This window comes from Sebastes fasciatus, chromosome 17, assembly GCF_043250625.1.
Source record: "Sebastes fasciatus isolate fSebFas1 chromosome 17, fSebFas1.pri, whole genome shotgun sequence".
NCBI classification, from domain to species: Eukaryota; Metazoa; Chordata; class Actinopteri; order Perciformes; family Sebastidae; genus Sebastes; species Sebastes fasciatus.
The window spans coordinates 30871023-30895393 of NC_133811.1; the positions used below are offsets into that span (position 1 = coordinate 30871023).

At 42.5% G+C, this 24371-nt stretch overlaps 1 protein-coding gene and 1 long non-coding RNA gene across 2 annotated transcripts in view; one reads left to right on the top strand and one right to left on the bottom strand.

Annotated features, from left to right (window-relative positions):
• Nucleotides 1-1223: 1223 nt before the first annotated feature.
• LOC141754876 (uncharacterized) overlaps nucleotides 1224-24371 on the bottom strand; it is a 34609-nt gene continuing 11461 nt past the window's right edge. The window contains exon 2 of the long non-coding RNA XR_012590740.1: nucleotides 1224-1325. This is a non-coding gene — a long non-coding RNA (uncharacterized LOC141754876). The remainder of the gene's footprint in view (nucleotides 1326-24371) is intronic.
• Nucleotides 11645-22953, top strand: asns (asparagine synthetase). The gene is made up of 12 exons (XM_074613182.1): nucleotides 11645-11807; nucleotides 13928-14183; nucleotides 14858-15095; nucleotides 15210-15395; nucleotides 15490-15591; nucleotides 15757-15884; nucleotides 16018-16144; nucleotides 18038-18144; nucleotides 19353-19453; nucleotides 21666-21747; nucleotides 21872-22027; nucleotides 22231-22953. The coding sequence occupies exons 2-12, from the start codon at nucleotides 13935-13937 to the stop codon at nucleotides 22438-22440; spliced, it is 1686 nt and encodes a 561-aa protein (XP_074469283.1). The 5' UTR covers nucleotides 11645-11807; nucleotides 13928-13934; the 3' UTR covers nucleotides 22441-22953.

Genomic DNA, 24371 nt, shown 5'->3' on the forward strand with positions numbered 1-24371 from the left:
TACGAGGTGAAGCTCCTTCGTCGTTGGATCAAGCGGCGGACGTCCAGCAGCAGTAAAGATTGAATCGTCCACCTGCTCCGTGGCGAACAGAAAAAGACGGCTAAACCTTGAGCCGCATCAGTGGATAACACATTATGACAACGTGGATAAGAAGTCGCTTACAATGCAATTACACACACAAGAACACACACACGCACATACACAGAGTAAATACACAGGCCCCCCTCATAGACTTTAATAGTTGCTGGGATCCATACTCCTCCACAGCCCACAGTAATAGGATTAGGAGCAGCCTCGGGAGGACATGGCAGGCCAAGTCCAACGCTCCGTTTGACACCTTTTGTCCACGAGCCCTGAGACGCAGATCACAGCAATGGGATGAGGGACAAAGGCTTTTGAACATTGTGTTGTAGCTACAAATATACCCCGATGGGAGAACGCTGAGCCCCGAGCTTCACAGCAGATAAAACCAACGGACAACCATTTTGACAACTCAATTAATTTTTGAAGATGGATCAAGTGTTGCAGAAAACGTGCCTTTTTATCCTCGTAAATCAATAAAAGTTTGTCTCGTTCCTTTAACTAGTGAAGAAGAAATCATAGCGTTTACTAATTTTATTGAAAAGATTTTATTGAAAAAGGACCTAAAAGTCAAAATGATCGAAATGATTGGAAGGGAAATGTTAAGTATTTTCTTAACTTTCTCTTAACTCATTTTAACTTTCAAGTTGTTTCCTTGATTTACTCATCATGAATGATGAGCACATGAAATGATGAATCCTTGTTATTATGGGAAACATTTGTTAGAATCTGTTGTTTGGATATTCTGCGTATAAAGTTTTTACTTTCTGTAGGTGGCGCTCTTCTCTTGGCCCCGTTTTGTTTGTCTGCTGCTTCTCTTACTAACTGTGCGGTTCTTACTCTGTTTATTCAAAACAGCACAGAAACACCAAAAGCGTCGCTCTCTGAACACCTGAGGATTTCCCCGGCCGAGTCATACTGCATACTGTATACCAGATGACAAAGTCAATGCATTTATTAACTGGCTGTAAGTTGTAGTGAAACTATGTAACATCAACTGTTGATAGAAGAAAACAAAATAGGATCATAGCTTTTCTCCAAACTGCATATGAAAAGTTTTTTATATCAAACTGACATATTCAGATTTTTTTATGAACCTTTTCTCCTCAGGAAATATAAATGTGAATTCTGGATAGTTGTGGTTTAAAGGACTCTTTGTAAAAATCTGAAATGCTTGTTAACAGCTTCACCTGTGGCCGTTAAGTCAATGAAAGTCAGCGTCCTGTTGCTCGCGCTTGTGCTCGCTCTAAATAGACATGAAGGAGCATCGCTCAAAACAGTGAGGCGAAACACGTCAGCTAAAAGCACAATATCACTCTATATTTCAGCTGCTTGGCAGTAATGTTAGCTGACCAGACCAAGGTCTCTCCATGAATCAATGCTGATTCTAGTGTTGGCTTTTCCTGCCTCAGCCTCCCGACCGCGGCCGGAGGGAACGGGGAGACGCCGGAGTTTTGGTCGGAGACGATAACGTTTCTCTCGGCGGAGCCCCGTCACTTCACAAGACACGGGAAACCTCTGTTGGTCTGGAGGAGCTGCAGCAGTTATTTCTGCACAAACGTCCACTGAACATTCACTAGATATTCTCAGAGCTAAACTAACTCTTCTGCAGTGTGGAGTGAGCAGCATGCACGTGAGAGGTGGAGCGAGAGAGAGAGAAGGAGTGAGAAGGAGGCTAAATATCGCTCAAAACTAGCGCTAAATTTTGAATTTAGGAAAAACTGGTATGGCCATTTTCAAAGGGGTCCCTTGACCACTGACCTCCAGATGTGTGAATGTAAATGGGTTCTATGGGTACCCACGAGTCTCCCCTTTACAGACATGCCCACTTTATGATCATCACATGCAGTTTGGGGCAAGTCATAGTCAAGTCTGACACTGACACACTGACAGCTGTTGTTGCCTGTTGGGCTGCAGTTTGCCATGTTATGATTGGAGCATATTGTTTTATGCTAAATGCAGTACCTGTGAGGGTTTCTGGATCAATATCTGTCATTGATTTGTGTTGGTAATTGATTTCCAATAATAAATATATACATACATTTGCATAAAGCAGCATATCTGTCCACTCCCATGTTGATAAGAGTATTAAATACTTGACAAATCTTCCTTAAAGGTTCATTTAGAACAGATAAAAATGTGTGATTAATTTGTGTTTGATTGTGTTTAACTACGGTCAATCATGTGATTAATCACAATTAAATACCTTAATCGATTGACAGCCCTAAAAATAGGTAATTATGTCGTTCACAGTGGGTTTTTCCCTCATGTTAGCTATAGTTTCCTCATTTGGCAGATATCTCAGAGATGACCTGTGTTGCTATTGTAAAATCTCTTCAAACTATTTTTCAGTCATTTAAAGACACTTTTGAATTTAAATTGCTCGATTGCTCATGGTAAAGAGATAAAAAAATGCATTGTCTTTGTGTTATTTAGGGGAAAAAGTACCATAATTGCATTTTAATTCCTCTTAAATTGATATTCAGGTGGTTCTGTTGCACTGAGATCGGGCAGCAGCAGCTCGTCCTCGGTTTGAGCGGTTATTGACATTCCCGGCGATCTCCTCATATCCCGTGCCACGGCGAGGTGACACAGAGATTCTCTGTCCTCTCTGCACTCTGGGAGAGCAACCAAAAGCAGTTTTACGACCAAGAGCCGCCGACACTCACTTCCTGCCAAGAATCAGAGAGACGAGGTTCAAAGTGATCGGCGGTGCACATACCAACACAACACGTGCATCGAGGAACACACATAAACCCCATGGAGCGTTCATACCATCAGACTTCATGCTTAAACCTGAACTGATAAACACTTTCAAACGGTGATCTTGTATAATTCTGGCAACAGGTGGATGTAAAAAGTCCATGTCTGTTCTCTGGGCACCATCAAAAGGCATTCTGGGAAGAAGATGTAGACGAGACAGGTTAAAGGGGAGTTAAACAAAAGAGTCAATTACAGCACTTTAACCTTCCTTAAACCCTCTGATACCTGCGGGATCGTGGGCAATCCCGACTGACTGTACTGTCTTTCAGAGGCTGTAGCAGGTTCAGATTCAGTGTGAAGCTACATCCTATAAAACTATAGACAACCGAAGGAATCCATTGGTACCAACCGTGTCATGTTAGCTTGTCAGGAAGGAGGCTAAATAACGCTCCAAAGTTAGGCTAAATTTTGGCGAGGAAAAACTGGCATGGCCATTTTCAAAGGGGTCCTTTGACCTCCAGATATGTGAATGTAAATGGGTTATATGGGTAGCCACGAGTCTCCCCTTTACAGACATGCCCACTTTATAATAATCACATGCAGTTTGGGGTAAAAAACATGTATTTTTTTGCGTGCAGTATAAATAATAATAATAATAATAACTTTATTTATATAGAACCGTTCAAAACAAGGTTACAAAGTGCTTTCCAATAAAAGCATGATAAAAGTAATTAACACCCAGAACTTAAAATCTAAACAAAATAAAATCATATAAATATAAAATAAAATCAGAAAAATACAAAATAAAATCTGAAAAATACAAAATAAAATCACATAAATAGTTAGACCAGTGCACCATCAGTTGAGAAAAAGCCATAATATAAGAGTGAGTCTTAAAAAGAGATTTAAAGGAAGATACTGAGTTTGCCTACCCGTGTTCCTCAGGTAGGGAGTTCCACAGCTGAGGGGCCCGGACAGCAAAAGCCCCATTGGTCACCTTTGTTAACAGGTTTGGATTTTGGACCCGCTAGTAGGATCTCCTGCCAGAGGATCTCAAGCATCGATCAGGCTCATGGGGAGTCAGCAAATCACTGATATAGGCAGGAGCCAGACCGTTCAAGGCTTTAAAAACAAGCAGTAAAATCTTAAATCTTATTTTTGCCTATTGTAAAAATGGTGTGTTTGAATATTTCTGCATCCTGGGGTCCCTAAACAGTCTATGAATTCCATAAATTGGGATTCACTGTGAAGCTGAGACTCTGGTGGATCCAATAAGCCCAACTGTATTCATGTGTGATGATGTTAGTCCCCATGATTACATTCCTTGCTTTTAGATAATCACAGTATACTACATTTTCACACTATTACTTCTGGCAAATGTTGGTTTATCACTATCATACATCATATCACATCATGCAGTCACTCTCATTCACACGTTAGAGCTGCAAGGTTGAACTGCAGAACATAGAAACAAATGTTTTTATCTGATTTTAAGTAGTTTATTTGGCCTAAAATGATACAAAAACACATACATCTATTGGCTTCTTTCAGATGTGAAAACATTTGCAATGTGTGCTTCATCAACCTGTTATCATGATCATACGAGAAGTGTCTTCAAATAAACATTAGACAAATACTACGAGGAAATGGACACTATTTTTAGAGGGGTTTACTTCCAAGAAGCAGTTTGCTGAAATGGTGAATGTCACACTTAGGAACATGCTGCATCACCAAAAACATACATTTGAAATATCAGTAGTAAGTTGTGGTAGATTTTACGGCATGGGCATCACCGCAAATTACATCTGAACACTGCATTGTGTGTGGTAAGGCTTTCTCTCTCTCTCTCTGAGAGCCTGATGAATCAATAAGAGCGATAAAAAAAGGAGGGAAATCGTCTGAGTGGCAGAGATGTCTGAATAAAGAGCCAGCGTTCAGATTTGATTACAATGGAAAAGCTCCAGAGAAAGGAAAGCCTTCATTTTCAAGGCAAAGTCACGAAGAAAAAGGTTGTAATGAAAAAAAACAAAAAGTGTTTCTGTCTGTGAGAAAGTATGAAAAAAAAGAGCGGTGCATATGATTATTGGACGAGGGCCGGACAGGGGCCACGCAGGGCAGCCTGCAGACGGACCCAGAGAAAAGGGACCGTTACCTTGAACTCCAATAGTCCCGTCTCTGGGGCGGGGTCAGGTATTGTAGCCGGGCCTGACAGGGGTCAGGAGGGGACAGGAGGAGGGGAGACACGGGGGGAGGCGGTCGGGGACCAAGGACAGGCTGCCCCTGGGGTCGTGGGGCGCTACCCCTGTGGGGGGGCCACAGAATGTGGGGGAGGGAGAGTATAAGTATTGGCAGATTTTCATGGGGTGCAGATGCTCAATATGCAGATGTCTAATCGAATTGTGCGACGATGAATTGGTTCCCCCCTCCTGATTAGCATTAGGACAATCCCTGGCGGTGGCTCAGGGGTCAGCGGAGTTTCCCCCCCCCCAGGACAAAATGAGCAGCCGGCTGCAGACGCCCCTAGAAAACGTGTGAACTTGAAGTAGGCTGACAAGGATATTGATAGATTCAAATTTCTGTCTGTCTGTCTGGGAGTGCATCTGACATCTGTCATTCCAGTGAAGACGTTGTTTCTCAAAGTATGAAATTAAAAAATATATATATTGTTTGTTGGTGTTTGGCCTCTGCTCCTTACTTTAGAGCTGACATATCGAAATAATTCACCTTGTAGTACAATATAACAGTTATAATATACAGAGTGTAACATTTCAGATTTAAGTGTTTCTTGCCAACAAAACAAAAAAACTCCTTTTAAAGCCACAGGAGAGACAAAATCAGGAAATCAGCTTGTGTTTGGCAATGCTCATGTTTTGTCTTGGAATAAAGAGGTATAAGTCTCAATCTTTTTTTTGCACGCAGTTTAACTTTCACGCATAAATATTAAATAATGCCTCAAAACCAACATGAATTCTTAATTTTTCTTCCACTCGTTCATCGAGCAACGGGAGACTCCAGAGGCAGCAGGACCATCAAGCAGACGGAGGTTACAAAAACAGAGACCAGAGAGCAGCAAGCTCAAATTAAGAGGCTGAGAACCCAAAGATATAGCTTCTTTGTGATTAAAGAGATGAACTTAAAGCCATAAAGAAGACAACCCTTACGAAAAAGTTTATTTTATGAAGTAAAATTAAGTAAAGTTCAAGTATGCTTTATGTAATAAGTATACTAATATCAATGTACACTACTTCAATACTTCTTGGGACTAAATGGCCCCGCTTTTTAATTTATAAAAGTATACTTTTAAGTGTACTTTAAGTTTAAGGCTAAATAACGCTCCAAAGTTAGGCTAAATTTTGGCAAGGAAAAACTGGCATTGCCATTTTCAAAGGGGTCCCTTGACCTCTGACCTCCAGATGTGTGAATGTAAATGGGTTCTATGGGTACCCACAAGTCTCCCCTTTACAGACATGCCCACTTTATGATAATCACATGCAGTTTGGGGCAAAAAACATGTATTTTTTTGCATGCAGTTTAAATAATGATAATAATAATAATAATAATAATAATAATAATAATAATAATAATAATAATAATAATAATAATAATAATAATAAGTTTATTTATATAGCATCTTTCAAAACAAGGTTACAAAGTGCTTTCCAATAAAAGCATGATAAAAGTAATTAACACCCAGAACTGAAAATATAAACAAAATAAAATCATATAAATACAAAATAAAATCAGAAAAATACAAAATAAAATCAGAAAAATACAAAATAAAATAGCCCAAAAGTAGCCCACTTTTTATTTCATGAAAGTACACTTTAAAGTATACTCTCATTAAGCTACTAGTTTGTAGCGGGAAACTTCCGTATTAAATAAACCAATTGTAGGATAACCAGAATGTGTGAATGTGTAACCATTGATGTGTGAAGACAGTCTTTTAGCACTACACTCTATAACACTGAAGGTATTCAAGGTTTGTCCAAACTAAGTGTTGTAGTACAACTATGAGGAGATCATTGATGTGTAAAGTAATTTTGATGGTACTACACTGTATAATACTGAAGTTATTGAATATTTTTTACAGCATCTCTTTCGGCGTTGCACTTTGTAGACGCTCGTTGTGATTAAAATGAGGTTGTAGTTCGTTGTCTACCTCACTACGGTTAGAAAGAACCCTCGTTGGTGTTTTAACAACGTTTCGGTTATGAGTTATTGATCCAGGAAGTTTGAATCTGTCAATATCTTTCACACTTTACCAAAGTTAGTTTTTCTGCAGTCATGTCTTTTTCCCTGAGAAACACTCTTTTATTGTTTCAAAACGTACTGATCCACGTCCATCACCTTCAGTTACACAGCAGCATCGTGCTTTTTATATTTTCCAGATTTTTTCTGGATATTTTTCGAATATTTTCAGATATTTTTCACTAATTTACTTACATATTTTACTAATGATTTTGTCAGACATTTTTCACTTATATTTTCACATAGTTTACGAACAGTTTTGGGATATTATTCTAATATGTTTTGAATATTTTGGGATATATCTTACTAATATATTTCAGATATTTTACACATATTAAAGGCAAACAACAACAAGTACTTCATATGAAAAGAACAGTCTCAACCAGACAACCTACTGAAGGTTTTTCAGTGAGGGAGCACGAGTGTGAAGACAACAACTTCTATATATTATTACTAAACATCAGAAAACCCACAAAACACACAACCCCAAAAAAATGGTGACACATCTTCAGAATTTTTTTTTTTTTTTGTCTGTGAACTTCAAGTTTTTTATTTTTTATTATACTGATGTATCCCTCTGATAGAACGGATCAGTATCTCTACTGGTCGACTTCATTCAGTGGATCAGCCAGATGTTTCCTCTGAGTCACCGGCCTCAGCGGCCACAGGCCAGGAGAAAATATGGAAAATATAAAAAAATATTAGAATATATATAAAAAATAATTAGTAAACTATTTGAAAAATATTTGTGGAAAATATCTAAAAGGTTTTTGTTTCTGTAATGTTCTGAACCAGCGAGACCTTCTGGTCATTATGTCCCTGCACTTAGAGTGTTCAACATGTTGCAGATAACCACTTCAGAAAGTCATTTAGATCTGTTGTATTGAAAACAAAACCAGTGATGCTGCACATTACTTTTTCATTAAATTTGATCTGAAATTGCACTCAAATCCTTTTATTAACACCATTATGGAAAGATATGCTAGAGTCTTATAGTTTAATTTTAACTAGACTTGCAGACTTTTTGGAAGAGTGGAACAATTTTGTTCTGATATTTGAAAAATGAAAGTAAGGAAACCGTTTGAAATGCTGGAGGTGTGACCATGCTCTGGGTGGTGTTTCTCTCTGGTGACACATTTCAGAGTGATGTTGCTCTCTAGTGGTAACATGAGGAAATACAAATGTGGAGGCAGATTCTGTAAAGAAGGACTCGAAAATCAAGAGAGAGTCTTTTAAAGGTTTAATAAACACTGGCAAGTGGGCAAACAACCATCAACATAAATGTTCAGGGCTGAGAGCCCTGAGTCTCTCCGTTTCTCGACATCTATACCCTTGCGTTCATGCTCACAGTCGTATATCTCACATTGTCTGTCTGACTGACACTTCTGTCCATTAAGGGTTTCTTGTCTTCAAATAGGCACTACAAGTTCCTTGACTAGGTATGCAACACCGAAACAGAAATAGGCTTTAAGGGCAATGAGTTTCACGGGTCATGACCTTAGGAATGTGCAACATTGTCTGTATTTTTCCAGCACAACAAACCAGACTTTTGAGGTATATTTTCATTGCAGTGTTCTTTCATCCTCACACATTTTAACTGAAAGTTGAATCAGTTTTATTGTTGTTGTTGTTTCAGGACTGATTTTATGAATCACTGGGATTTAATGGTTCTGTGTTCTTTCTTGTTTCTTTCTTCATGTCTTCGGTCTCTGGTGTGGTGATCCTCCACCTGCAGATTCTGGCAGATAGTCGGAACCTCCACTTCCACTCACAGTTGGTGATTAAGGTAGATGCTTACTACCAAGATCTGCAGGTGGAGGCGGCTGCAGGTTGCTGGCAGAGGCTGGAGGCAGGGGCAGGAGGAGGCCTGCTGGCAGAGGCTGTAATTGGAGGTACAGGCTGGAGCTGTCAACCAGAGTCTGCAGGTGGAGGCCAGGTCTTTAGATTGCTGGGAAAGGCTGGAGGCAGGAGTAGGAGGAGGCCTACTGGCATAGGCTGTTGGATGTAAGGGCTGCAGCTGTCTGCCACAATCTGCAGGTGGAGGCAGTGGCTGCATGGTTCCTGGCAGAAGTTGCAGATGGAGGTTCAGGTAGAAGCTTTCTTCCAAAATCTGCAGGTAGAGGCTGCAGAATTTTAGAATTCTAGGTGGAGGTATGGGCTGCAGCTGTCTGCCTGAATCTGCAGGTGGAGGCTGCAGGTTGCTGTCTTAGGCTGTAGGCTTCAGCTTTCTGCCATAATTTGCAGGTGGAGGTGGCTGCAGGTTTCTGGAAGAGGCTGTAGATGGAGGTACAGGCTGGAGCTGTCTACCAGAATCTGCAGGTGGAGGCAGTGGCTGTAGGTTCCTGGCAGAGGTTGCAGATGGAGGTTCAGGTAGAAGCTTTCTGCGAAAATCTGCAGGTGGAGGCTGCAGGTTGCTGGCAGTGGCTGTATAGATGGAGGGTTGGCCTGCAGCTGTCTGCCAGGATCTGCAGGTGGATGCCCGGCCTGCTAGTTGCTGGAAGAGGCTGTAGCCGGAATTTTGGCTGCAGCTGTTTGCTAGAATCTGCAGGTGGAGGTGGCTGAAGTCTGCTGCCTGAGGATGTACGTGGAGGTATACGGGCTGCAGATTCTGCCAGGAACCTACAGCCACCACCTCCACCTGCAGATTATAGTAGACATACAGTATGTCCACCTACAGCCTCTGCCAGCAACCTGCAGCCGACTCCCTCTGCAGATCCTGGCAGACAGCTGCAGGCTAAATCTCCACCTACAGCCTCCGCCAGCAACCTGCAGCCAACTCCCTCTGCAGATCCTGGCAGACAGCTGCAGGCTAAATCTCCACCTACAGCCTCCGCCAGCAACCTGCAGCCGACTCCCTCTGCAGATCCTGACAGACAGCTGCAGCATGTGCATGTGTGTGCATGAGTGTGCTTGAGTATGTTCATCTTCTGGAAAACCCAACAGTGTGACACATTGCATCATCGGGTCAAATTGACCCAGGAATACCACAGATGCTTAGTGCGTAGTGGTTATTATCAAATTTTTTATTTATTTTACAAAGACCACAGTAGGGAACCATCCAGGTTACTTTGGAGCAATTAGATGATATAATGAAGTTTGAAAACAGGTCAAACTTGACGGAGGAAACAGGGAGGCTCGGCTGGTTGCCAGGTGACATTCAGGAGCTTCTCACGGGATGTAATAGTGATATAACCCGGCCTTCAGTGTTTGTGTCGGCTCGTGGTGCTGAGCCAGAACAGCCAGAAGGGAGACAGTTGTTCTTTCTATGAGCAATTTGATCCTGTTTTATTCACCTCATGTAGAGCAGGCGAAACAACCGAACTACTGAACACATCCTGTTGCATTAACTCCTCCAGTGGCTGTTAACTCACAGTCACTCGTTGGCGTTTGTGTCTCTGGAGTGAAAACATCTTAACATCCTATATATATACTTGTATATTTTATACAAGTGATGATAATGACTTGATTAAAACACAGTTCTGGGTTCTGGACTCCATTTAGTTAGTATGCCACAGTTTATAGTACTTTCACTTTCAATACTTTCAGTGCATTTTCCTCTTTATAGGCCTACTGCCTTTAACTCAGGGAACATTTTCAATGCAGGTTTGTACTTGTGTATATTTTACACTGTGGTATTATAGGCTACTTTCTTCACTACTGTGGGTGATGCAACATTAACAGTCAGTTAGCCTATGAGGCATGAGGCTGTTCAGTCAAGTTGGAAAAATTAAGATAACATCCTCCTCAAATGAGGATGTAGCCTTCAAAATAAAACATTTTACAGAATAATCTCAAGCTTTTTGGAATACAAACAAGATATATATATATATAGATAGATAGATAGATGGATGGATGGATGGATGGATGGATGGATGGATGGATAGATAGATAGATAGATAGATAGATAGATAAATACTTTATTGATCCCGAAGGAAATTTAGGCCTCCAGTAGCTTACACAACACATCCCAACACCAATACACCTTAAAATGAGATAAAAAACAAATAGAATAAAGTAAAATAAAATAAAAAATAAGATAACATAAGTACAGCAATAAACACTTCCATAACTATGAAAATGTTATATTAATGTTAATATTTAGGGGCTACATACAGTATTTAGTCAGAGGACTGTGTGACATCTTTTCACATTTATTTCACCACTGCCAACATGTAAAGCAAACACATGAAAACATAAATAATAAAAATAGAAAATAAACCCACATGCAACGTCATATAATAATATGATTATTTTTTAGATTATATTTTTTGTAATATTATAAAAATAATAATATATTCAATATGTTTTTATATTTATATATTATGTTTAAACACACACACACACACACACACACACATATGTGTGTGTGTGTGTGTGTGTGTAAAAATAATATACAAATATAAATATATATATATATATAAATAATATATATATAAATAACATACATATACATAATATACATAAATAATATATACAAAAAACATATACATAATATACATAAATAATAATTAAAAACACACATACAACGTCCTAAGGCACACAAATCGTGTGTGCGAATGAAATTTGTAGCTACATTGTTGTTGCTACGGTGTAGCTGTACGCTCTTATTTTGAAGACACAATCACTAGTTCCGGTTACATGTTAGTAGTCAGTGCCAGACAGAGAACAGAGAACAGAGAGCAGTCGGTGCAGCAACATCACTACATCCGAGACACATCACTGTCTCAGCTCAGCCATCATCATCATCTCTCTACAGGAAGCATCTGAACAACAAGGTAAAGTTAAGTGTCTCAGCTATAGTGTGTGTGTGTGTGTGTGTGTGTGTGTGTGTGTGTGTGTGTGTGTGTGTGTGTGTGTGTGTGTGTATGCGTGTGTGTGTGTGTGCGTGTGTGTCTGTGTGTTCATCATCTGTTCTAGATGACAGACATTGTGACTTTCACTTGAATGGAGTTTTTGAAAGTATTGTACTTCAAAAATCAAAAAATGTACATTTCCTTGAATATCTTATGAATAAAAGTAGAGGCTGCATCCTCATCTAGATGACACCATGAGGTGGAAGAATCAGATGGTGGAGATACAGGAAGAACCTGTCTGACATTATATAGAAACAGCAAGTGCAGGTTTTTTCTGTGCCGAGTTGAAGAGCACCATGTAATCCTTCATGACAGCTTCATACTCGTGTTGTGAGCTGGTAAAGTCTTTGGCCACAGCTAAGCACATGTTTAATAGGGAGGATTCTGAATGGAGTTTGGTGTTATTGGGTTCTAAATGAAAAGGCTGCACCTGTTGTCACATAGGAGCAGTCTGCCACCATTAACTACTATTTTAATAACATTAAAGCTTATATTCAAGAGTTCTGGGTGGTGGCTGAGCAGGCAAGCATTTTGTATATTGAATAAATATGAATAAGATAAGATAAGACATTCCTTTATTAGTCCCACAGTGGGGACATTTGCAGTGTACAGCAGCAAAGGGGCAAAAAAACAAGATGCATCAGTAAAAACAAAAAGCAAGACAGTAAAAAAATAAGCAAAACAAAAGTATGAACAAAATATGAACAATTTAAATAGATGGAAATATAAAAAATAGGAACAATATAAACAGTATTGACTATTAACAAAATTGCAAGAGTGGAAAAATGACATTGCACAGTGAGAATTACACCAGCTGAGTTAAACTTATTGGTAAATACATTATTTCAAAGGACTGTGGGTGTAAGTTAGAAATGCACGAATCCACCACCGACTTTGTTTGATTATTTATCAAAACTGATTACATTGGGCACATTAGTCAAATTAAACTTTTGTCCGGAATATGAACAATGAATTAATACATTTTTCACAAGTTTAAGTGAAATATCAACAATTTAAAAGTTCAGGAACATTTCTTGCAGGTCGGGTCCCAGGTGCCCCTGAGAGTTATAATGTGAAAATCCACAATATTGGTGCATCATTTAGGACTCTCTAACAGGAGGACTTAACGCTGTGTGTGAGCAATATTCCCAGTTCTTTACTCTCCTCGGACGTCAGACAGGCTGGGAACATCTTCAGTGCTGGTTCAGGTTTGGGGTGGGAAATGAATCCTCCACCAAACAGCCAGAAGGGGGACAGTTTGCTCTTTCTATGTGTAATGTGATCCTCTGTTATTCACCTCACCTCAGGTGAAACAACCAAACTATTCAACACCTTCTGGCACATTAACTCCTCATGTAACTGCTCTTTGGTGTTAGTGTGTGAGGAGTGAATACATCTTAGAGGACCAATTATGTTATAAATCTAAATAATTATCATGACATGTCATCAGACATTAAGGAAACATGCTTCTATACATGAATACATGAATACATACACATTTCCATTCCTGTCTGGAACTTCTGTTTGTTGTTTTGGCCGGTGTGATCCATGGATGTATTAAGAGAACTAGGCGGGGCCCCGTTCATTCCTATGAAAGTTGCTCAGTGGCGCCTGAAGCCAAAATGGCTCGACTTCCGAGTGATAAAGTACCCGGATCATCCATTGGGCCCCACGGAGCAGGCGCAGTAGCGTCACATGGCTCGGTCACAGCAGTCACGCTGTCGTCACGGCTTGCAGACCGGCCACGGATGCAATGCTTTGAATTGAGACTTCAGTACCCGTTTTAAAACGCTAGCTGTCAGTACTAATTTCTAATTTGGTTTACAGTAATTATAGGAAATTCCAAACAGAAACTTTCAAACAGATTAGGAAACACTGCGTTATTTTTTTTCCACAAACAATAAAAACAAACAGCTCTTAGTTCTGTACTTCGTTTAGTTTGTATTTAACATTTCAGATTATTCGTATTTTCATTGTATAGTTATAAACTGCACATTAATCAACAGTGTCTGTCTGTCTTTTTTTCTATCCCTCTTCCACAGCTGTAAAATGTGTGGTATCTGGGCTTTGTTTGGCAGCGATGAGTGTCTGGCCGTTCAGTGCACCAGCGCCATGAAGATCGCTCACAGGGGCCCCGACGCCTTCCGCTTTGAGAACGTTAACGGCTTCACCAACTGCTGCTTTGGCTTCCACCGGTTGGCTATCGTGGACCAGCTGTATGGGATGCAACCCTTACGCATCAAGAAGTTTCCTTTCTTGTGGCTCTGCTACAACGGAGAGATTTACAACCATCAAACGGTAAGACGCGCTCGCTGCTTCTCTGAACCCCCTGGTGTTAGCGGTGGTTTGGGAAACTCTTATTCTGAATATCCTACGTGGACATGCACACTCTCTTTGTTAACTCCGCCAAGGCCGAAGGCCGAGGAAGGAGGTGATGTTTTCACCAGCGTTGGTTTGTTTGTTGGTTTGTCCGTTTGGAGGATAACTCCAAAAGTCTGCGATGGATTTGAATGAACGTTTTTGAACAATCCATTTGATTTTGGTGGCGATCCGGATTCAGGAATTTATTTTATAACTCCGCTCAGCCTGTGCATTAACACCACAGGCTTTAAGACATGCACAGTGTAACTGATGACGCTTTCATGATGCTGATCTCAACATAAACAAAAATACATGTGGTTGATGGCGCAAGCTGCACGGAGAAGAGGGGCAATCGTACTCGGACAGGTTGGCGGAGGTCTGCGCTCTCCGAGTGCCATTCTAGTTCTGTTTTGTAACTTTAATTGTAAATAAAAGGTTCCATTGCATCAAAGGCAAATTTGGGAAAATCAGCTCTTGTAATCTGTGACACTCCGGTACAGAGAGAACCAGTGTTCATCCAGTGTTCTGTGAGTGATACAGAGGTATGAACTTTAATACAAAGCAACCAGGAAACCTAAAATGACCTGTGATGTCTGTGTGTTTTCTTTCAGCTGAGGAAGCAGTTTGACTTTGATCACCAGACTAAAGTGGATGGTGAGATTTTGCTCCATCTGTACGACCGCTTCGGCATCCAGAAGATGACTTCGCTCCTGGACGGTGTCTTTGCTTTTATTCTGCTGGACACTTCCAACAGAAAAGTCTTTCTGGGAAGAGACACGTACGGTGTCCGTCCTCTGTTCAAATTCCTTGCAGACGATGGATTTCTCGCAGTCTGCTCAGAAGCCAAAGGTAACGGGATAGTTTATCACCCCTCCCTCCTAATCTGGCTCTTTTATACTCGTGAGAAATGTTTTACAGTTGTTGTTTTTAGCATTGCTTAACTTGTTGTTATTCTGATCACAGGTCTTACAGACATCACCCATGCAATGGCTACCCCTGCCGACATAGTTCCCCTTCTCCCCGGGCACTTTGAGGTCTTTGATTTGAAGCAGAATGGCAAAGTGCAGTCCATTCAGATGGAGCAGTTTCACTGCTGCACCAAAGAGCCTGCTCACGCCAACTACGACTCTGTGGAGAGACTGCCCACAAGTAAACCCTTCATTGATAATTCATTATGTCATTTGGTATGCATTTTGTATGGAACTTTTTTTGAATGAGATTTGTAAAACCGATGTCTCCGCAGGTTTCGACGAGGAAACGGTGAAAAGCAACATCAGAACCCTGTTTGAGAACGCTGTGAGGAAACGTCTCATGGCTCACAGGAGAATTGGATGTCTTCTGTCAGGTCATTTAAAATTCTGCCTTCTATGTACTCAAACAGCTCCGACTATTCTCATTTACTCCGACTATTGAAGAACGAACCTCTCGCCTGCCTTCCTGTTTTATCATCGTGCAGTTCAGAGGATGAGATCGGGGGTGATGATTCTCAGTCATGTTATCTATTCTTCAGGTGGTCTGGACTCCAGTTTGGTTGCCGCTACGCTGGTGAAGCTGGCCAAGGAGGAGAAGCTGCAGTATCCCATCCAGACATTTTCAATCGGGTCAGAGGACAGTCCGGACATCATAGCTGCTCGTAAGGTCAGTTCTTCTGAGAGAAGGCTTTCACACAGTGCTTTCCCTGTTAAAGTCATATGAAGTGTTTGCGGTTAGTTCTTGTTAAGATAAACATGAAGTGTGATCTTTAGTCAGTTTGTGGTTTTCCGTTCGTCAGGTTGCAGCTCACATCGGTAGCGAACACCACGAGGTGAACTTCAGTGTAGAAGAAGGCATCCAAGCTGTAGAGGAAGTCATCTATCACCTGGAGACCTATGACATCACCACCATACGGGCCTCTGTTGGTGAGTGGGGGGGTGTAGCATGTTTAGATGTAGGTTGTAACATGGCTTTGTATACTTGTAATACACATATGCAAAACCTCAGTTAAGCCAATTAAAGAAATGTAATATAGTTTTGTATTAGCTGTAATGAGCAAAATCTGCATTATTATTACACAGTGGATTTAAATCTGCAACGGCCACTGATTGAGCTCGCCCAACGAGGCATTTCATTAGTCAGGAGTTCACAGCTTTCGTCCATCTGGCCATTTTCACCACCTCTGAAAGGTCGCCTCACATTTCTGCTGATTGTTGTGACAAAGAAAGTGCCTGCTGCATCGCTGCATTCCTTTCCCTCCCGATCGGCCCGTTTGAATCACAGTGGACTCCAGTGAGATTTAGTTAAATAGTGAAAGAGGTCAACGGAGGCCACAACCCGGCACTACAACATCATGTTGAGGAGAGAAATAGGCATTACAGTAACAGAATATTCATCAATATTTGATCAGCGCTGCCTAGTTTGACCTAGGGATGCACCGATACCAGTATCGGGTATCGGGTATCGGGTATCAGGTATCAGGTCCGATACTGTGCTCATGTACTCGTACTCGCAAAACGGCTCCAATACAACGGCACCGATACCACTTTACAGCAGCGTGGCGTTAACCTTTCATCAGCATCTTTCGGGTCCTATCGCACGCGCTCACGCTCCATCTCCCCGACGGTGCGGACGAGACGGGCCAGTGGTGCGCCCAACCCCGCGGGGCCGGGATCCCACCTCAGCCGGCGCGCGCTGGCCCTCACTTTCATTACGCCACACGGTTTTGCTTGCACCGTCTGACTCACGCGTGCGTTAGTCTCCTTGGTCCGTGTTTCAAGACGGGTCGGGTGGGTTGCAGACATCACCGCAGACCCCTGACGCCTTTTACGTGGGCCAAGCCCCGCCCTCGGGGCACAACACGGTTGGGGCGCACTGAGGACAGTCCGCCTCGGTCGACAGTCGCACCGGGAGCGACGAGGAAAGAGGGCGCAGCGAGCACTTTGTCCACGGCCCCGGGAAGCACCTTCGCCCCGAGCCTTTCCAAGCCGGCGGCGGCGCACCGCCTCGTATGCGGGACTCCCCAGCCTGCCGTGTGTCGCTCACACCCTCCAGCTGGCTGTTAACGAGGGTCTTTAGGCACAGAGAAGTACTCGTATCGGTACTCGGTATTGGCGAGTACCCAAATGTAAGTACTTGTACTTGGTCTGAGAGAAAGTGTTATCGGTGCATCCCTAGTTTGACCGTTTGGTCGGAGTTCAGAGTGATTGACAGTCGCCTCTCATAGACGGAGGCTGGACGGCAGACTCCAGATCAGCTCTGACTGCTTGTTTTCCTCCGGTCTGTGAAATCTTGCAGATGCCGTTAGGAACACCGGAGGACACAGAGGGACATGATGTTTTTCAGATTACCTGTCTCATGTACTACTGTCACGATATAGCGACCGTTTAATCATCTGTTGGATCATTTAATCAGATCTACTCCATTTCTACCAGCAGCTTTAAATATGAATTAATTTAGTAATTCATATTTTTATAGTGAATATTTTGCTCTCATTATTTTATTTAAAGATGTGACTGAATGTTTTCTTAATGTGGTCATTTGTTATTTTAACAGTTTTGGTACAGAAAGATGCTCCACAGGAGAAGAACATCTGTTAGTAGTGTGAGCCCAAATTACATGTTTCAATGATAATCAATCATCAAGGCTGTTCAGATCATCCACTGTAACTATAGCCATCTGTCAAAAGCTCCTGTATGCACTGTTAGAATATTTGGGACTTTATTTTATAATTGTGATTCTGATAATTTAGTTTGCCATCTCTTTGTGTCGTTTCTTTGTTTTAGTGTTCACACTTCTTTGTGTTTCTTCCGCTGCAGGGATGTATCTGGTTTCAAAGTACATCAAGGAGAAGTCGGACAGTGTGGTGATCTTCTCTGGAGAGGGCTCTGATGAGTTGACTCAGGGATACATTTACTTCCACAAGGCAAGTAACCCCAGAAACCTGCTACTCACTACTTCTGAATCTGAATGAAAGGATTTCATTCAATGTTTTTTTGCAAAAGGACACATTTTTGCACGGCAATAATTTGGTAATATTTAGTAGATAACAATATATCGTAGTATATTCATATAATTAGTACAAATAAAAACATTCCAGCATAATTAGGTGTAATATGATCAAGGTGCTACATTACAATAAGGAGGAGGATCGGTGGTACATAAACCATGAAAACTCATTTCACAACTCCCATTTTGTATGAACAATATGTGTCTTGTGCCACCACAGAAAAAAACCAACGATAGACCTGTGTAATGGTTCAGTGAGCGGTGCTTATAAGTCCCTGTCCACGCCTCTCCTTGGTGCATCATATCATAACAGTGTATGTCTTATGCCAATGTACAAACCCTCCTTCAGGCGCCTTGAGTGTGGCAAGAAAAATGTAAAAACTTGGTCAGGACAGTTGCCAAATTGGCGCTAAATATTCCAAAAATGTTGCAGAAAACAGATTTTATGACTCTTGATGATTTCCAAGGTGTACTGAAGCTGATTAGATCAGATCTCAAAAGATCACTGGCTTTTAACCTGACAAAAAACAAATGAAAAGAGCATGGTCAATAGGGTCAAACTTCACCCCCTCGCCTTCATGATAGAATGACGACCAATACACCGTTAGAACGGTGAGACCTTCAGCTTTCCATCAGTGTGTTTCTCTTTTCATTCAGAGATATCGCTGGATACATTTCTGGTTTCTCCATTAACCTCTAATTACAGTTAAAGCGATACTGAACTTTGGTAAAACTCTGGGTTGTATTTCTAACTAGCCGTGCTATATGACCAACTGAAGGAGGAAATCATCATCAGTTGCTCCCATCTTTATTATTATGCTCTTTTTCCTCTCTTCATTCACTCCCGCTGCTAGAGAAACAGGTCGCTAAGGCTGCGTTCACACATAACCTGTTTGGTTCGGTTAAAACAAACCCAGGTCCATTTGCCTGGTTAGTAGCCTACGATTCGTTTGGGCCGGTGTGAAAGCTCATTTGAACAACCGAACTCTGGTCCGCCTATAAAGGTCTCAGTGCTTAACTGTCCCGCTAACATGTTAAATTGCCATGAGAATAATGTGCATGTTTGACAGGTGATGTATTGTAGCTGTAGAGTAGCTGCTGCTAACAGTCGTGTTCCTCCTCCAGGCCCCAAACCCCAAAGCAGCTGCAGAGGACAGTGTTCGACTGATGAAGGAACTCTACCTGTTCGATGTCCTCCGTGCCGATCGCACCACTGCTGCACACGGGTAATAACTTCCACTAACCACCACTGCTGCACACGGGTAACCCCTTCCACTAACCACCACTGCTGCACACGGGTAATAACTTCCACTAACCACCACTGCTGCACACGGGTAATAACTTCCACTAACCACCACTGCTGCACACGGGTAACCCCTTCCACTAACCACCACTGCTGCACACGGGTAACCCCTTCCACTAACCCCACTGCTGCACACGGGTAACCCCTTCCACTAACCACCACTGCTGCACACGGGTAACCCCTTCCACTAACCACCACTGCTGCACACGGGTAACCCCTTCCACTAACCACCACTGCTGCACACGGGTAACCCCTTCCACTAACCACCACTGCTGCACACGGGTAACCCCTTCCACTAACCACCACTGCTGCACACGGGTAACACCTTCCACTAACCACCACTGCTGCACACGGGTAACCCCTTCCACTAACCACCACTGCTGCACACGGGTAACACCTTCCACTAACCCCACTGCTGCACACGGGTAACACCTTCCACTAACCACCACTGCTGCACACGGGTAACACCTTCCACTAACCACCACTGCTGCACACGGGTAACACCTTCCACTAACCCCACTGCTGCACACGGGTAAACCCTTCCACTAACCACCACTGCTGCACACGGGTAACACCTTCCACTAACCCCACTGCTGCACACGGGTAACACCTTCCACTAACCACCACTGCTGCACACGGGTAACCCCTTCCACTAACCACCACTGCTGCACACGGGTAACACCTTCCACTAACCCCACTGCTGCACACGGGTAACACCTTCCACTAACCCCACTGCTGCACACGGGTAACACCTTCCACTAACCCCACTGCTGCACACGGGTAAACCCTTCCACTAACCACTAACCACCACTGCTGCACACGGGTAACACCTTCCACTAACCACCACTGCTGCACACGGGTAACACCTTCCACTAACCCCACTGCTGCACACGGGTAAACCCTTCCACTAACCACCACTGCTGCACACGGGTAACACTTCATCACTAAAGGATTCAGGCCGGGAGCACCTCCACATACAACATCACACTGTCGGAAGACAAATTGTCCAACAGCAACATCGATGGCAAAAATGAATAATGCATTATAATTTAGAGCAGAATGTGATTAATTAATCTTTAATAATGGGGCTATAATATCTGCAGTAATTAAAGCCATCAAAGCCAATAATATCGTTTTTTATATAAGTAAGTGAATTAAAAATGAAAGTACCCGATGATGAACAGCGGTAACTCAGAGCACTGGACCTTAGGGTCGAGACAATCTCCTGATTCTATACTATCACCATACGTGGGTGCCGATTCAATATATATTGTGATTTTTAAGTATTGCGATTCGACATTACGATTTATTGTTAACTTCTTTAACACTCGACCACGGGGAAAAGTTGAATCATATATTTCTAGGGACTTTTACTTCGGAACATCTCTAAATTTATACAGTAAGAATGTTTGATTTTCAGCATGCATGTAGTCAGCGATGTTAAATATATCAGAATCACTGTCAGGAAGTATTTATTACATTTTTTCCAGCAACCCAAAAACCCCCAAAATAAGGGACATGTAATGTTTTATACTTCTGGTGAATATAATCCATCAATCTGATTTCCATAGATGTATTTTGTATATTCAGTTCCCTTTGTTAACACCTTATTTTGAAAAGCGGACGTAGTCCCACATGTCTACTTCCTGTAACTTCTCCAAGGTGGTCTCTAGCTCTCCCGTCAGCTCCGTTCTCTTTATCCATCCATGGTCAGCTCCATCGGGGCCGTTTCAATGCAGAGAACAGAAATGTCAGTATCTGGGTGCTCTACAGTCGTAGCGTCGGCCCATTTGACCACGGAAACGAGAGCGACAGCCGGCTCCACCGCCACGTTACCGCGATACGATAACGTTTCCTGTCCGTGACGGAGTTAGCATGCAGCTTAGCCGTGATGTCTAGCTCTGCTCTTCCTGTCAGTGTGTGAAACCCAAAGTGTCTTTGGATTTAACATGTGAGGGTTCAGGTCGTATCCACGCCGACCCTCCACTGTTTTCTACTTTTTCGTTTCGGCTCGCTGCGGCTGGCAGTTCAGTTTTATGTCCTACAATCATTCCGCCTCTTCATTTGATTCATTATGGACTGTCATTTTTTATTCCATCGTCTCAACTCATCTGACGTTCCTTTCTGTCTTTCAGTCTGGAGCTCAGAGTGCCTTTCCTGGACCACAGATTCACAGCGTACTACCTGTCTCTGCCTGAGGAGATGAGGATTCCTAAGGTCAGTTAATCTGTCCAGCACACAGACCAGCGTTTATCTGACCGTCCAAAACACAAGGCGATCTTTGCAGCAGTGTTCTTTGCTAGTGTGGCGTTGTAATAACAGCGTCGTCCCGTCTAAGCAGCACGGAGTGGAGAAGCATCTTCTGAGGGACTCCTTCAAAGATCTCAACCTGATCCCGGATGAGATCCTGTGGAGGCGCAAAGAGGCCTTCAGTGACGGCATGACGTCGATGAAGAAGTCCTGGTACATCTGCCTGCAGGAGCACCTGGAGTCTATAGTAAGTGTTACTGTAGGACCAAGACATGTACCAACGTTTAGTTCAGTTTAAATCACTGTTCATTTTGGCAGCTATTTTAGATTTAGTCTTAGTCTTCAGACAGAAATGCTTGGTACGTGTACCATAGCAAAAGCTCTTTCCTGACCAACACCAAACGCCTCTCTAGTCTCACCGTGTCTGACCTGCTTCCTTTCTCTCATCAGGTGAACGACGACCAGCTGGAGAAGGCTCACAAGACGTTCCCTCACTTCCCTCCGTGCACCAAAGAGGCCTACTATTTCAGACAGGTGTTTGAGAAGCAGTACCCAGGCCGCGCCACCTGGCTCTCCCATTTCTGGATGCCACGCTGGACCAACGCCACCGACCCGTCGGCCCGGACCCTGGCCATCTATAAACCTGATAAAGACCAGTGATTCACTTTTCTGTCAGTTAGCAATAAGTTTGGCCTTCTTAGAACATTTTACATGTGTCATGCTTTACTTTGCCTTACTTGTTAGGAAATAGTTATACTGAGCTTATTATTATTATGTTTTACACATTTTATTGGGGGTATTAGATGGTGGTATACAAAATCTTGTAAAGGTACAATATTTCCATTTTGTCATATTAAACAAATCACACACACAAAACCTGCCAGAAGAGGGCGTGGTTGTACCTTGATCTCTAGAACTTTAGTATCAGAACATATCACCATAGGAAGGATATAAGGATATTTTACTAACCCGTTTTTACTAACGTGCATCCTACTGTATGGACAACTTTAAACTGAATAAGACTATAAGTCTGGGGCAAGATGTTGAGGTATTTACCCTATTCAGTGCACCTACCCACCAATCCTCTGTTAAATCCATCCCCAATTCACTTCCTCATTTAGTTTTATTTCAGTCGTAATCTGATAGTAAACATCAGAGATCAGTTCTCTCTGAGTTGGATGTGTTTCTGGTTGTTTTTCCACATAATGTCTTACATGCGAGGCCTTTCCTACGACGGTATGGAGGCCACAAAGTGACGGATCTGAAAGTGTCTGAAGAGATCTGAATGGGCCAGATCATAGAGGTCTCTGAAACACTTCTCCGCTGTGAAGGGGTTGCGTTCACTATAGAAGGTGGGAATAAGTGATTATTATTATAGAGAAGAATGATACTTTCTGAATGTTTGTTGCCCAAAAATAATAATAAATCAATGCTGAGCTTGTCTTAAGCTACACTGTGATGCAGTTTGTCAGACTTTGTCAGTCCTGCTGTTTTGGGGGCTTCCAGCTGCAGCCTATCATGTCAGGATAGATGGGTAAAAAAAAAAAAATAGACTTGAAGCTCAAAAAGACGCCTTGGGAGGCAGTAATACAAGGGAATTAAACTGGTATTAATTGGTATATTGATCGAAATGCAAATAGGGTGTGTCCACTCAGGTTTATTAGAATCACGCTGTTGAGCTTTTTTTTCCTTCTCTCTGCTGAATGGCTCCGATCTCAAACAAACTGAAACATGATACAAGGTGCGTATGGCGTTACATCATTGTGCATGCTGTCGGAAAGCAGAGGAATAAGAAGAATCGATATTCACCGGGGGGGGCATGCGATGCCAAGGAATCTGACAACTTGAGAACCGACTCTCAACGAGAACCGATTCTCCGTTCCCTGTTCCCCAGCGTTTTCCCTGCGCCTGCCCGAAGTGGGGGACGGCCTGACAATTTCACCTGCCGCTGCCAACAATTTGCCCGCATGTGGCGGGTGGCGGGTGGCGGGTGCTAGCTTTAGACCCCGGTGGCAGCCAAAAGAATCAGTGCAACTTGAAAGCTTTTGTTGTACCGCAAATCAGTCATTCTCTACAGCAAAATCTGACAAACCAGACCAGTCCATAAGTTAGTTTTAGACTCGTCTCACAAAGCCAGACTGTGCTGGAAAAATACAAACATGCTGCACATTCCTAAGGTCATGACAGGTGACACTCATTGCCCTTAAAGCCTATTTCTGTTTTGGTGTTGCATACCTAGTCAACGAACTTGTAGCGCCTGTTTGAGGATAAGTAACCCTAAAAAGGACAGAAGTGTCAGTCAGACAGACAATGTGAGATATACGACTGTGAGCATACACGCAAGGGTATAAATGTCGAGAAACGGAGAGACTCAGGGCTCTCAGCCCTGAACATTTATGTTGATGGTTGTTTGCCCACTTGCAAGTGTTTATTAAACCTTTAAAAGACTCTCTTGATTATCGAGTCCTTCTTCACAGAAATTGCCTCCACACAGACCTATCTCCACAGTGAGGCGCCTCAGAGGTAGAGCGGGTCGCCCTCCAATCGGAAGGTCGGCGGTTCGATCCACAACTCCTCCAGTCCACATTTAG